This window comes from Epinephelus moara, chromosome 2 (genome assembly GCF_006386435.1).
Source record: "Epinephelus moara isolate mb chromosome 2, YSFRI_EMoa_1.0, whole genome shotgun sequence".
Classification (NCBI taxonomy): domain Eukaryota; kingdom Metazoa; phylum Chordata; class Actinopteri; order Perciformes; family Serranidae; genus Epinephelus; species Epinephelus moara.
The window spans coordinates 29,385,244-29,398,534 of NC_065507.1; the positions used below are offsets into that span (position 1 = coordinate 29,385,244).

The 13,291-nt window shown below is 39.5% G+C and overlaps 2 protein-coding genes and 1 long non-coding RNA gene across 3 annotated transcripts; all 3 read left to right on the forward strand.

The window, feature by feature from the left end:
• The first annotated feature begins 4,530 nt into the window (after positions 1-4,530).
• Positions 4,531-6,201, forward strand: LOC126404782 (olfactory receptor 52B2-like). The gene is made up of 3 exons (XM_050068128.1): positions 4,531-5,330; positions 5,375-5,488; positions 5,526-6,201. Exons 1-3 carry the CDS (start codon positions 4,705-4,707, stop codon positions 5,752-5,754), a joined length of 969 nt encoding a protein of 322 aa, XP_049924085.1. The 5' UTR covers positions 4,531-4,704; the 3' UTR covers positions 5,755-6,201.
• Positions 6,202-9,126: 2,925 nt separating this feature from the next.
• LOC126404798 (uncharacterized) lies at positions 9,127-9,668 on the forward strand. The gene is made up of 2 exons (XR_007571524.1): positions 9,127-9,203; positions 9,292-9,668. It is a non-coding gene; the product is annotated as an uncharacterized LOC126404798 (long non-coding RNA).
• A 771-nt stretch (positions 9,669-10,439) lies between these two features.
• LOC126404766 (olfactory receptor 52B2-like) lies at positions 10,440-11,638 on the forward strand. Its single transcript, XM_050068127.1, has one exon. The coding sequence runs from the start codon at positions 10,594-10,596 to the stop codon at positions 11,569-11,571; it is 978 nt and encodes a 325-aa protein (XP_049924084.1). The 5' UTR covers positions 10,440-10,593; the 3' UTR covers positions 11,572-11,638.
• Positions 11,639-13,291: the final 1,653 nt, after the last annotated feature.

A 13,291-nucleotide genomic window follows, 5' to 3' on the forward strand; every position in this document is an offset into this window, starting at 1 on the left:
CATGAGAATGAGACGGATGCAAGGTCAGAGTGACCTTGACCTTTGACCACCAAAATCTAATCCGTTCATTCTTGAGTCTAAGTGGACGTTCATGCCAAAGTCGAGGAAATTCAATCCAGGCGTTTTTGAGATAATGTGTTCACGAGAATGGGATGGATGGACAGAGGGGCGGACACGTGAAAAATTAAGGCCTCTATCCACGGCTATCACTGGTGCAGAAGCAAGTGGCAGAGATACAGTAACAAGCTGTTCAAACATGTCATTCAGTCCCTGATATTCTGAAAAAAAGCGACTGTTTTGAAAGGGCATTGCATCATAAAAGTTCCTACCTATCCACCTTATTCCTGAGGGCACTACTGTACAAATGATAATGTGCGCAACTTCCAGTGAGACAGCGGAAATAGCAGTAAGCTAGTTTGTCCCACGTCTGTGGTTAGTCCCAGTGGCTACTCTTGGTGGCTAACCGCCAACGCTGGTTCTTTTCTAAAGTAATTTTCCTTCAGTTAAGCAAATACTGATTTATTTCTTAACAAATATTTAACTAATGTTAACTTAGCATTTTCTAAAATGTCTTTACAGAGCTCTGGTACCTGTTGCACTGTCCATTTCTGTAACGGCTAACAACCAGCCTAAGCTAAATTTTTGTCTTCAGCAACTGTGTGTTGTATATGTAACCAGAACAAAAAGGGATTGTTCCTGTTGCCAAAGGTACCATTGATATGAGAAAGAAAACTACAAGAGTTTCACGAGATATAGCGAAAAAGTATTAAATCAGAATTTGCAGAAGAGAATGACACCTAGACTGACAGGTCCGTCACTCAACGTCAGTACGTGATATCTCTGTCTTTCCCCGCCTGACTTCATTTTCAACCTACATTAGAAAATTGCTTGTGATAAAATAAACTCAGCAACATACCTTGAAATATGTATTTAGTCATGAATGCCAAAAGTTATTTCTTTTACTACCACTTTATATTACTATTACTGAAGTCTGCTGCTAAATTCAGCAACATGTTTTGTCAGAACAGTTTTTAATAAATCAGAAGTTAAAAAAAAAGTGTAAACTGCATTGTTAACACAGACAACCAGCACTCCATTCCCGACAGTATTAATAAATACATAAAAATGAGTCAATGATAAATAGCAAAAGCAGCAAAACATCCTTAGATTTGTGAAGCTAGAACCATGAAATGTGTTTACTTTAAAAAAAAAAATGACTAAAAGGATTATCAGAATATTTGCCACTTTATTTTCTGTAATTTCATTAATTTACTAATAGTTCCAGCTGCACTTTTACGTTTTCATATGTTTTGTGTGCAAAAATCTTAATTTGTAAAGTAACTAGTAACTAACGCTGTCAGATAAATGTAGTGCAGTAGAAGCAGATAGTGGCATGGGAAGAAAAGACTCAGATTTATACCTACAGTATCGAGTAAATGTATTTAGTTACATTCCACCATTAAGTGCAGCTCATGTTATATTATCTTTATGAGTTTGTGAGTATGACTTAACTTGTGACTTGCTTGACTTGAGCAATGACTTGCTTGATTCTCACCACAGTGACTTGGGGCTTAAGTCACACTCGACATGTGTGACTTACTCCCACCTCTGCTAACCATCTTGCAATGAGCTAGCATAGAATAGCATGCCTCCCATTGGGTCTTAGTGGAGGTATAAAGTCTTTCGGTTTGGGTGTGGGAGAGGCAGACTGCACGTTCCCTAACTTAGATCTCCACAATCGTGTGTTTCTGTGTGAAAACCAGTGTTGGGGGTAACACATTACAAAAGTAATGTGTTACAGTAATATGTTACTTTATAGCAGTAACAAAGCAACATAACGAATTATTGTTTTAATTTTTCATTCATCCACACCTCTCTGGATCCACCAGAAAAAAACATTCCCCCAAGGTTGTTGTGTCTTGCTATGTCACTAAAGACTACATCATAGAAGGGTGCCAGTGATAGGCACATCTTGGTCATGCCATACCACGTGTTATCATTTTCAGTGTGTTTCCATTAAAGCAACCCTTACCTTTCTGGAAATTTTACACTTTTCTTTGTTTAGGTTAAAATGCTATTAATACGCTGATGGCGCACTAAAATGTAAGTGAATTCCACCAGAGATGAAACTCATCATTATACCATTCTCATATGGTTCTAAGAAAACTCCGACCAATCATTGCATTCGGACAGAATGCAATGATTGGTTGGAGTTTTCTCCTGTCCTGTCTGTCTTCCCCACGTGGAGGCCTCCGACTGACATAACCGCTCGCGTAACCACCCCCTACACCCTCCACCCTTGAGTCTGAGACAACAAACAGGTTAGTAACAGGGACGCTTGTGGATATAAACTAGTGACAGGAACCCTTGTGGATATAAACTTTTCTCCGTAACAAAAGCAAACAAATATGGACCACCGCTTCCACCTCCAGTCGCTCCAACAGGGAAATCAGTTGGCAAAAGAAAGAAACGATGCAACAAGAAGTAAATTCATCAGTGCAATACACTTCGCGAGTTTCTAACAGACATTAGAAACTGCTGCAGAGATCTAACGCTACAACCAAGAGAGCTCAGGATGTGTAGCAAGCTTGGCCTGCTACGTCGAGCTAGCCCTGAGATGACCGTGGTTTCGCCTGGAGCTGTCCCGACGGGGAGACGCCGGCAGCGCTGTGACAGGCTAAGAGCTAACCCCATCAAACCAGCTGTTCCCAGTGTCCTTCTGGCAAATGTCCGCTCACTGGACACGAAAATGGATTACATGCGACTATGGAGATCCACTCACCAAGGAGTGAGGGACTGCTGCGTCCTTGTGTTCACTGAGACATGGATGAATGGTAACATATCAGACTCCAGTGTTGAGCTAACGGGGCTAACACTACACAGAGCAGACAGGACGGCAGCATCATCTGGTAAGCTCTGTGGTGTATACACAAACAATTCATGGTGCTGTAATGTGAAGAGGAGCTCCCAGTTGTGCTCTCAGGATGTGGAGTTTTTGACTGTGAAATGTCAACCCTGTTCATCTTACTATTGCACGATATGTTCTTTCTTTTATGTTGCACAAATATGTTTTGTTTCTGTTTGCTTGGGGTATGCAAAATGTCATTTCGTTTTTGCGCTGGTTCAGTTCAGTTCATAACATTATGACAACACAGCATCCAGTTGCTAATGGCTAACGTTAGCCTACTGTAGCGTAGCCTCTGAAACATAAACGTTATCTTCCTTGTGCGTTTCCACTTACTAGTAACGTTAACGCTACTATCTAACGTTAGCACTGTAACCTTATTCTAAAACTCATCAGTCATCACTGACTCCGGTTGAGTTTTAAAACTCCGGTGTTGCGTTTGACTGTCTTTGTTGTAACATTACACTCGCTCTCCTCTTCCGTGTATCTAACGTTACCTTGCCAACGACTATGTCTATAATGAGGACGTAATGGAGGGAGGTGGAGTTGCAGGAGGAGGGGGATGGGACTTTGGAGGGAGGCGGGAGTTGTGGATGTTCAAATTTTTTCTAAGTGCTGTGTGAAATGCAAGAAAGGTAAGAGTTACTTTAATATAACAACGTACAATGCGTCGCCCTCTGCTTTTGCATCCTCTGGCTGCCTGAAACTAGCAGGGATACTGGCCTGGCAGGGATACAGTTTGTTTTTTCCTTGTCCCAGTGATCGGCACATCTGGCCTGGGTGATGTTCGTGTATGTTGGATTTGTTTCCATTCACACACAGTCATGTTCTTGTGTATAACTCTCTCTGTCGTGATGCTGCAGTTGCACCAGTCCACCAGGAACCAGCAGGTGGTTCTTCCAGCTCTGGTGTTTTAATTTGCACTCGTCATAGTAACTGACAAGCACGCCAATCCATTTGTTGAACTTACCTCCACATTTGTTTATTGTGTTTCATATCATAGACCCACAAATATTTATTCATATATCATGATTGTCAGACTCTGATCCTCTGCCTGACCCTCCCTGTGTCCAAGGATATTCATTTACTTAAAAAGGTCTTGGTTATTTAATCGTTCATTATCATTTTTTCCCGCAAAATTACTCAGAATTATAGAATCTAAACCTCTCTGTCTCTGCTACTGTCTCGCTGGCACTTTTTTTGGAATTGTAATGTATTTATTCATTTTGGCATTGTGCAAACGTAAGAAAGCTGATGTACGGTACATAGTGACTAAACGGCCTAAAGATTTACTTTATTCATCAAGTTTCAAATTCATCAACTTTTATACAGGGGACAGGAGTTTAAAATAGTGGTAGAATGAATTATATTCCAGGATAAGTATTCTATTCAAACTTGTTATTATGTCATTAGTATTTTGAAAACGGGGTTATTTTGAAAACACATTGTATGATAAATTGCTTCTCTCATGATGTCAGTTTGGTCACACCAGCTGACGTATTGTGCTCTTTAACCTCATGAGTCATCCAGCTGACGTATTGTGCTCTTTAACCTCATGAGTCATCTTTGTGTTGATGGTAAATGGCAATGAAAGGCAGGGTCTTTTCAGTGCTCCTTCCAACTCAGAGCAGTGAGGATGAGATAACATACTGCAATACATATGCAACTAGAAGTACATTTGGATCAGTGCATAGAACTTTATTTAAATTTTGCTTGTTAACAAAAACATTTCTTTCAGGTGAGGATCCTTCATCAGTTTGCGTGAGTTTGAGTATTGAGAAACATATTTTTTTCAATAGATGAGGCAACAACCTAAAGAAGACGGTATGATTATGTATTCAAATGCATCTGCTGGGGAATTTCTAACACTGGCACCATTGGGTTTATCTGCTACACATGTTTATCCAGCGTTTGTATTTGGTGCACTTACTTATTTTATTATTGTATTTTGCAACATGTTGGTTTTAACAACTATTGCTGTGAGTAAAAAGCTACACAAGCCCATGTTTATCCTGCTGTTCAACTTGCCCATTAGTGACATGTTGGGTGCTACAGCTTTTTTTCCTCAGCTTCTGCTCAGCATTGTGACACAGAACAGGGTGATTTCATATCCTGCATGTATTACTCAGGGTTTTCTGATTCACTTTTATGGTACAGGAAACCTGCTGATCTTGACTGCCATGGCATATGACAGATACATTGCTATATGTTGTCCTTTAAGGTATAATACCATCATGAGTCAAAATAATTTAATCAGAATTATCATTGCAATATGGTTCCTTAATTTTTCATTGATGTTTACATTGTTTGTTTTACTTGTGCGGTTTAAAGTTTGCAGGACAAATATAGTGGATTTGTACTGTAACAATCCATCATTAGTGAAACTGGTCTGTGAGGACACCAGATTGAACAACTACTATGGAATGTCTGTGAGGACACCAGATTGAACAACTACTATGGAATGGCTAGTGTGCTTGTGGTTTTGGGTGGACCACTGTTGATATTAATATACACATATGCACAGATCTTGCATACATGTGTCATGACTAATCATACAGATGCCCGGAGAAAAGCCATTCAAACATGTGGTACACATTTCCCGGAGAAAAGCCATTCAAACATGTGGTACACATTTAGTTGTTTTCTTAATTTTACAAATCAATACTGCCTTTACACTCATTGCTCATCGTATTGAGAGTGCATCCCCTTTCATTAGAAGAGCTCTTGGTGTGTCAATTTTAATATTTCCCCCTTTTTTGGACCCAATTATATATGGACTGAAAACTGCAGAACTAAAGCAGAGCATATTATTGTACCTAAAAAGAAAGGCTTGTTCGACCAAGTTGTAATCAGTTTTCAATTTTGATTTGAATGATTACAGGAATCACAGCCAGTGTGGAAATCTTGTCTCAACACTGACTCAAACATATGTGTACTATGGAGGAATGTATAAATGTGCAACCCCTGTTATTTTCTTGACACTGCAATAAAAGTATTTGTTGCCAAATTTCACTGTGTTCAACAGGACTCTAAATGTTACATTTAAGCAATATCACTTGAGGTCGTGAATATTAACACAGCTGTGATTAAGATAATCACAGCTGATAGTAAGCAGCAAAATATTATGATTTGTTTATTTTCCATTTGACAGGTGTAAAAACACCCTAAATGTCACTCTTTTATCCTGAAATTTGATTATTTTTCCTAAAGCAACCCAAAAAGCATGAACCTATGAAGATACCCGAACTGCCACTTCAGTGACTGAAAAACTGCAAAACAGGGAAAACTCACTGCAAATGTGGGACACACATCATAAATGCAAGTTTAAGACTAGTTTGCAATTTGCAGTTATTTTTCTTTGTTTTGTTTGTTGCTTAGTTGCTGTTGAATTTATAGTTGATATTAAGTATGTTACTAAGTAGAGCTTTATTTATATAGCACTCCCTTACACACACACAAAACAAAATATGAATGAACAAATATATCAAGTTAAAATAAAGCACAATATAGAACACATCACAAAGAGACAGACAAAACTAAAACAAACAAAAACATGACACGTGGAAGCTCTATAGAAAGATGGTCAAAAACATGGTCAAAAGTCATTTTCTGGTCAAAGATGATGCCAGGATTCTTAGTGACAGATCTGATATTGGAGTGACGCGGACCAATAAACTCATCAGCTGGAGTGGTAAAGTGACCAGGACAAACTAAAAGAATTTCTGTTTTATCAGGGTTCAAGTCGAGGAAGTTAAGAGACATCCAATCTTTGGTGGCAGGGAAGCAATCGTGGAGGGAGCACGGTTGTTTCAGGTTATTGGCTTTATCAGAGAAGTAGATCTGTGTATCATTGGCATAACGGTGATATCACATGTCTTCAAAGCCGCTGAACAAATGGCCCAGAGGAGGCCTATTGGTCCAAGACCGACCCCTAACCCGTGAGGTGAGGAGAATGCACAATTGTTGGTACAAACATTGAAATGTCTATTTGTCAGATAAGAATGAATCTAGTTTAAAGCCGTACCTGAAATGCAAACCAAATCATGCAACCTATAAAGTAAAATGGCATGATCGATGGTATTAAAGGCACAACATGATTTTGCCAAGTAGGACATGCTCCTGGATCAACATCCCACATCGTGATCCAGGACCAATATTGCAATCAACCAATCACAGCCCTCTGACATCATCAGCGTGCTGTTCGGATGTTTCTTTCAAAATTCCTATATGCTTTTTCAGAGCTAAGCTAGTTTTTCAAATTGAAGTTAATATAATTGAACAAACTCCTCAGTAACACTGAACAAAAACCTTGTAAGCTGCTGTAGGGTTAGCAAGTTAGCTCTCTAACTAGGATGGCTTTGCTAATGAATAAACTTACCAATAGACAAAAATATTAGCGAGCAAGCTTACTAAGTAGGCATGCTATGCTAACAAGTAAGCTTGCCAATAGACTGTTCACTGACAAAGAGGATAATAGCATTTTGTAGTTGCGAATTCCTGCAATTTACACATTTTTTCCTCCTTTTTGCTATGTTGATCCTGGACAGAAGCACATATGTTGATCCAGACTATCATTATCATCATCATCATCATCATCATCATCATCACGTTTATTCTGGATAATTTGTTTATGTCAACATCAACAAAGCAGTGATGGTCCTGGATCAACATCAACGATTGTATACAGGATCAAAGTGGCAATGACGGTCAAGATCAGCATAAACAAATTATCCAGAGTCAACCTAGTGATGATAGTCCTGGATCAACATAGACAATCTATCCAGGATCAGCACAGCAAAGATGTCCCTGGATTAACCTAAACAAATGATGCAGGATAAAAATGATGATGATGGTCCTGGATCAACACCAGCACTGTATTCTTGCAAAAACAATGTTGTGAATAGGCTATTAAAAAAAGGGAAATTCAATTGTATCCTTCGCAGGTCTTTGCAACTGCAAAATGACATCATCCTTCCTCTTAATGAACAATATTTTAACCTATTGGCAAGCTTACATGTAAGCATAGCACACCTACATAGCAAGCTAACTTGCTAACATGCTATCAGCAAGTTTACTTGTTAGCAAAGCCAACCTGGTTAGCAAGATAAGTCGCTAACCCTGCAGTAGCTTACAAGGCTTTTGTTCAATGTCACTGAGGATTTTGTTCAATTGTATTAATTTCAATTTAGAAAACTAGCTGAGCTCTGAAGAAGCTCAAAGGAATTGTTGAAAGAAGCACAGGAGCAGCACACTGATGATGTCAGAGGACTGTGATTGGTTAATGGCAATAATGGTCCGGTAATGCAATGTGGGATCTTGATCTAGGAGCATGTCCTACTTGGCAAATTACGTTGTGCGGTATCAAAGGCGGCAGTTAAATCAAGGAGAATAAGGATGGAATATTCACATTTATCTGCATGCATAAGAATGCCTTAATAATGCAGTCCCCGTTGTCTCAGCTGGCAAAAATCAAAGGTAATGCCAGTCTCCTTGGGTCTCTCCCCTGGCTTCCACTGGGGATGAAATATCTGGACATAAGACTGACGACAGACAAATTAATATAATTTCAGTGCTCCAAAATATTAAGACTAGCTTTGTCATGTGGAAAATGTTGAATTTATTTCTGTGGGAGCAAATAAATATAGATTAAATAGATGATTTGTCCACTTGTATAAATTTGAATTGGACATGTAAAGGCCTTCCCTGTGAGTTCAGCCCACTCAACGTGTCAGCTGGAGTCTTGTTGTCAATTACAGAGGCAGCATAAATGGACTCAGATCCCCACAATCCTCTGTTTCTCACAACTATGTTTCTCTGATCACCACCTCAAATCAGTGCTGCCTGGAGCAGCAATAGTGGTAGTCTCTCTGCAAAATTACAACACTGAAACCTCTCTGTCTCTGTTACTCTCTTGCCGGCACTTTTGTAGAATGTAACAGTACATTGTGGGCCCTATTTAGATGGTCTAAAACGTGAAGTGCCAGGCGTGCGGCGCATGGGCGTGTCCCAGTCACTTGCTAGTTAGACAGCGCGTTTTTAGACTGTGCGCCATGGGTGCGATGGGTCATGGGTGTGTTTTGGGCGTATCATTCAATCAGCCAATCATAGTGTCACCTCTCATTCCATTTAAAAGAGGCGCAATTGGAGCGCATGGCGGAGAGCTAGTTAGATGGCAGACCTACCAACTGGAAAGAGTGAGCGTTTTACAGATGAGGAGACGGATCTCCTCGTGCGGGAGGTGAAGGCCCGTCAGAACCAGATCTACGGGGACAGCAGACAGGCACCCAAGCTCCCCGAGGTAAAGCAGGCGTGGGATCACTAATACAAGAAAGATCTTACTAAATATCTGTGGAATATTATTCAAACCTGTTTTCATCATATAACAGAGCACAGCTGTCAGGACTGCCGCGGAGCTCCCCAAGGTGCTGATCCTGCAGCTAGGACCTGTTCAGCGTTTTCTCCCCCACCCACGTTTGTTAATTGTTTTCACATGTTTCCTAGAGCTGTGTTCTGCCTCTTATTTGCATGTGTGTCCTCTCTACACTCAGATAACAATATAATAATATAATATAATGTAGCCTAGTATAACATGTTAAAATAAATGCAATGTGTGGGCTTTGGTTTTCAATCAAAAAAATGATTGATTGGTCAGATAATTTCACAATTTCATTTGTCATTATTACAAATTATGATGATCATTATTACTGCGATTAGATCATTCTGATTAATGACTGACCATTAAGACGTGTTTCTGATAAATATTTTAATGTGCACAATAATAACCTTTCACATTGTAATCATATTTTTAGTTGTTATCTTTTGCATATGTGTGGCTGCTCCGTGTGTGTCTGAGCAGAGTGCACGCGCGTTGTGCACCCGCCTAGAGACACATATTACTAACTTGTTTAACAGCGAAATACTGCGCCACTGACTTTAGACCAGGTTTTTGTTGGTCACTGGCGCATTCGCTTTTTACATCATCTAACTAGCAACATGCCATGACTGCGCCTGACCACTCCTCATTTTTAGACCAACACACCCAGAGAAGCGCAAGTTCATTTGCTAGTTAGACGAAGAGGGCGCAGGGCGTGAAAATGACAACTGCGCCTGCATCTAAATAGCAATGACACTTGCGACACGGATTATGCGCCCTCCGCCGTCCACTTTAGACCATCTAAATAGGGCCCAATGACTTAAGGGCCTAATGGTTTACTTTATTCATCAAGTATTCAGTAGTTTAAAATAGCGATAAAATAAATTACATTCCAGAGATAAGTATGCTATTTAAACTTTTCATTATGTCATTAGTATTCTGCAAACATGGGTATTTTGAAAACACATTGCATGATAAATTGTTTCTCTCATGATGTCAGTTTGGTCACAGCAGCTGACGTATTATGCTCTTTAACCTCATGAGTCATCTTTGTGTTGATGGTAAATGGCAATAAAAGTCTTTTCAGTGCTCCTTCCAACTCAGAGCAGTGAGGATGAGATAACATACTGCAATACATATGCAGCAGTGAGGATGAGATAACATACTGCAATACATATGCAACTAGAAGTACATTTGGATCAGTGCATAGAACTTTATTTAAATTTTGCTTGTTAACAAAAACATTTCTTTCAGGTGAGGATCCTTCATCAGTTTGCGTGAGTTTGAGTATTGAGAAACATATTTTTTTCAATAGATGAGGCAACAACCTAAAGAAGACGGTATGATTATGTATTCAAATGCATCTGCTGGGGAATTTCTAACACTGGCACCATTGGGTTTATCTGCTACACATGTTTATCCAGCGTTTGTATTTGGTGCACTTACTTATTTTATTATTGTATTTTGCAACATGTTGGTTTTAACAACTATTGCTGTGAGTAAAAAGCTACACAAGCCCATGTTTATCCTGCTGTTCAACTTGCCCATTAGTGACATGTTGGGTGCTACAGCTTTTTTTCCTCAGCTTCTGCTCAGCATTGTGACACAGAACAGGGTGATTTCATATCCTGCATGTATTACTCAGGGTTTTCTGATTCACTTTTATGGTACAGGAAATCTGCTGATCTTGACTGCCATGGCATATGACAGATACATTGCTATATGTTGTCCTTTAAGCTATAATACCATCATGAGTCAAAATAATTTAATCAGAATTATTATTATTGTGATATGGTTCCTTAATTTCTCAATGATGTTAACATTGTTTTTTTTGGTTGTGCGGTTTAAAGTTTGCAGGACAAATATAGTGGATTTGTGCTGTAACAATCCATCATTAGTGAAACTGGTCTGTGAGGACACCAGATTGAACAACTACTATGGAATGGCTATTATAATTGTGCTTCAGGGTGGACCACTGTTGATAATAATATACACATATGCACAGATCTTGCGTACATGTGTCATGACTAATCATACAGATGCCCGGAGAAAAGCCATTCAAACATGTGGTACACATTTAGTTGTTTTCTTATTTTTTCAAATCAATACTACCTTTACACTCATTGCTCATCGTATTGAGAGTGCATCCCCTTTCATTAGAAGAGCTCTTGGTGTGTCAGTTTTAATATTTCCCCCTTTTTTGGACCCAATTATATATGGACTGAAAACTGCAGAACTAAAGCAGAGCATGTTACTGTACCTAAAAAGAAAGGCTTGTTCGACCAAGTTGTAATCAGTTTTCAATTTTGATTTGAATGATTACAGGAATCACAGCCAGTGTGGAAATCTTATGCATGTCTCAACACTGACTCAAACATATGTGTGAGGAACGTATAAATGTGCAACCCCTGTTATTTTCTTGACACTGCAATAAAATTATTTGTTGCCAAATTTCATTGTGTTCAACAGGACTCTAAATGTTATATTTAAGCAATATCGCACTCGAGGTCATGCTTCGTACTGAATATTAACACAGCTGTGATAAAGATAATCACAGCTGATAGTAAGCAGCAACATATTATGAATTGTTTGTGTCATTAACGAGACATACTGTTTTTGCATTTGACAGCTGTTAAAACACCCTAAATGTCATTTTTTTATCCAGACAGACAAAACTAAAACAAACAAAAACATAACACGTAGAAGCTCTATAGAAGATCTTGCAGATAAAGATGCGTTTTTTAGTGGAAGTTTGAAACAGTCCATAGAATAAGCACATCTAATGGAGTCGCGAACATTGTTCTGGAGGGTTGGGGTTAAAACAGCACCTTTTGTTTTGTATATGGAGCGTGGCATGGATACTAGGCTGAGACTTGAGGATCAGAGTGGTTGAGGAGTAGAATGTAACTTGGGGCAAGGTCGTGCAGTGCCTTAAATGTAATCAACAGGATCTTGTCATTTATTCTCAATTTTACAGGAAACCAATCGAGGGATGCAAGAATGGGTGTAATGTGGGAAAACTGGCTCGTTGTAGTCAGTAGCCTGGCAGCTGCATTTTGAAACAGCTGTAAACGAATTAGAGCAGTTTGACTGGATGTGGAAGGGGAGTTACAATAATCAACGGTAGAAAATGAAAATGTAAATTAATAGCTCAAGATCTGTAGAAGAAAACATACAATTGATTTTTGTGATGTTTCTTAGCTGAAGGAAACAAGACTGTATGAGCTTAGTAACTTGATGGTCAAAAGTCATTTTATGTTCAAAGATGATACCAAGATTCTTAATGACAGATCTGATATTTGAGTGAAGAGGACCAATTAACTGATCAGCCGCAGTGGTAAAGTGACCAGGACCAATAAAAAGAATTTCTGTTCTATCAGGGTTCAAGTGGAGGAAGTTAAAAAACATCTGATCTTTGGTGGCAGGGAAGCAATCATGGAGGGAGGACAATTGTTTTAGGTAACTGGCTTTATCAGAGAAGTAGATCTGTGTATCATTGGCCTAATGGTGATATCGCGTGTCTTGAAAGCCGCTGAACAAATGGCCCAGAGGAGGCCTATTGGTCCCCTGAGATGAGGAGAATACACAGTTGACCTATGGCTAAGTCACGCCCCCCTCCACTCACTCGGACAAAAAATCAACATTCAGTGACCGGTGCTATGGCCATCAACAAAGCAGTGATGGTCCTGGATCAACATCAACGATTGTATACAGGATCAACATGGCAATGACGGTCAAGATCAGCATAAACGAATTATTCAGAGTCAAGCTAGTGATGATCGTCCTGGAACAACATAGACAATCTATCCAGGATCAGCACAGCAAAGATGTCCCTGGATTGGTCTCGCTCACCAGACCTTTCTCAAGAAAAGAAAGGTCTGGCTGGGCCAACTCTCACTTTAAGATTGGAGAAAAAAATGCCCCGGCTGCTTGTATTTCTTTCAACCAATCACAATCGTTCTGGGCGGTGCCACAGCAACGGTGCGCTTGCAAAAATATTGCCGGGGGGAAAC

Coding starts and splice junctions, on each gene's coding strand:
- LOC126404766 (XM_050068127.1), top strand. CDS start 10,594: ATGAGGCAACAACCTAAAGAAGACGGTATGATTATGTATTCAAATGCA.
- LOC126404782 (XM_050068128.1), top strand. CDS start 4,705: ATGAGGCAACAACCTAAAGAAGACGGTATGATTATGTATTCAAATGCA. Junction 5,331..5,374: donor TTGAACAACTACTATGGAAT/GTCTGTGAGGAC, acceptor TGGAATGGCTAG/TGTGCTTGTGGTTTTGGGTG. Junction 5,489..5,525: donor CGGAGAAAAGCCATTCAAAC/ATGTGGTACACA, acceptor AGCCATTCAAAC/ATGTGGTACACATTTAGTTG.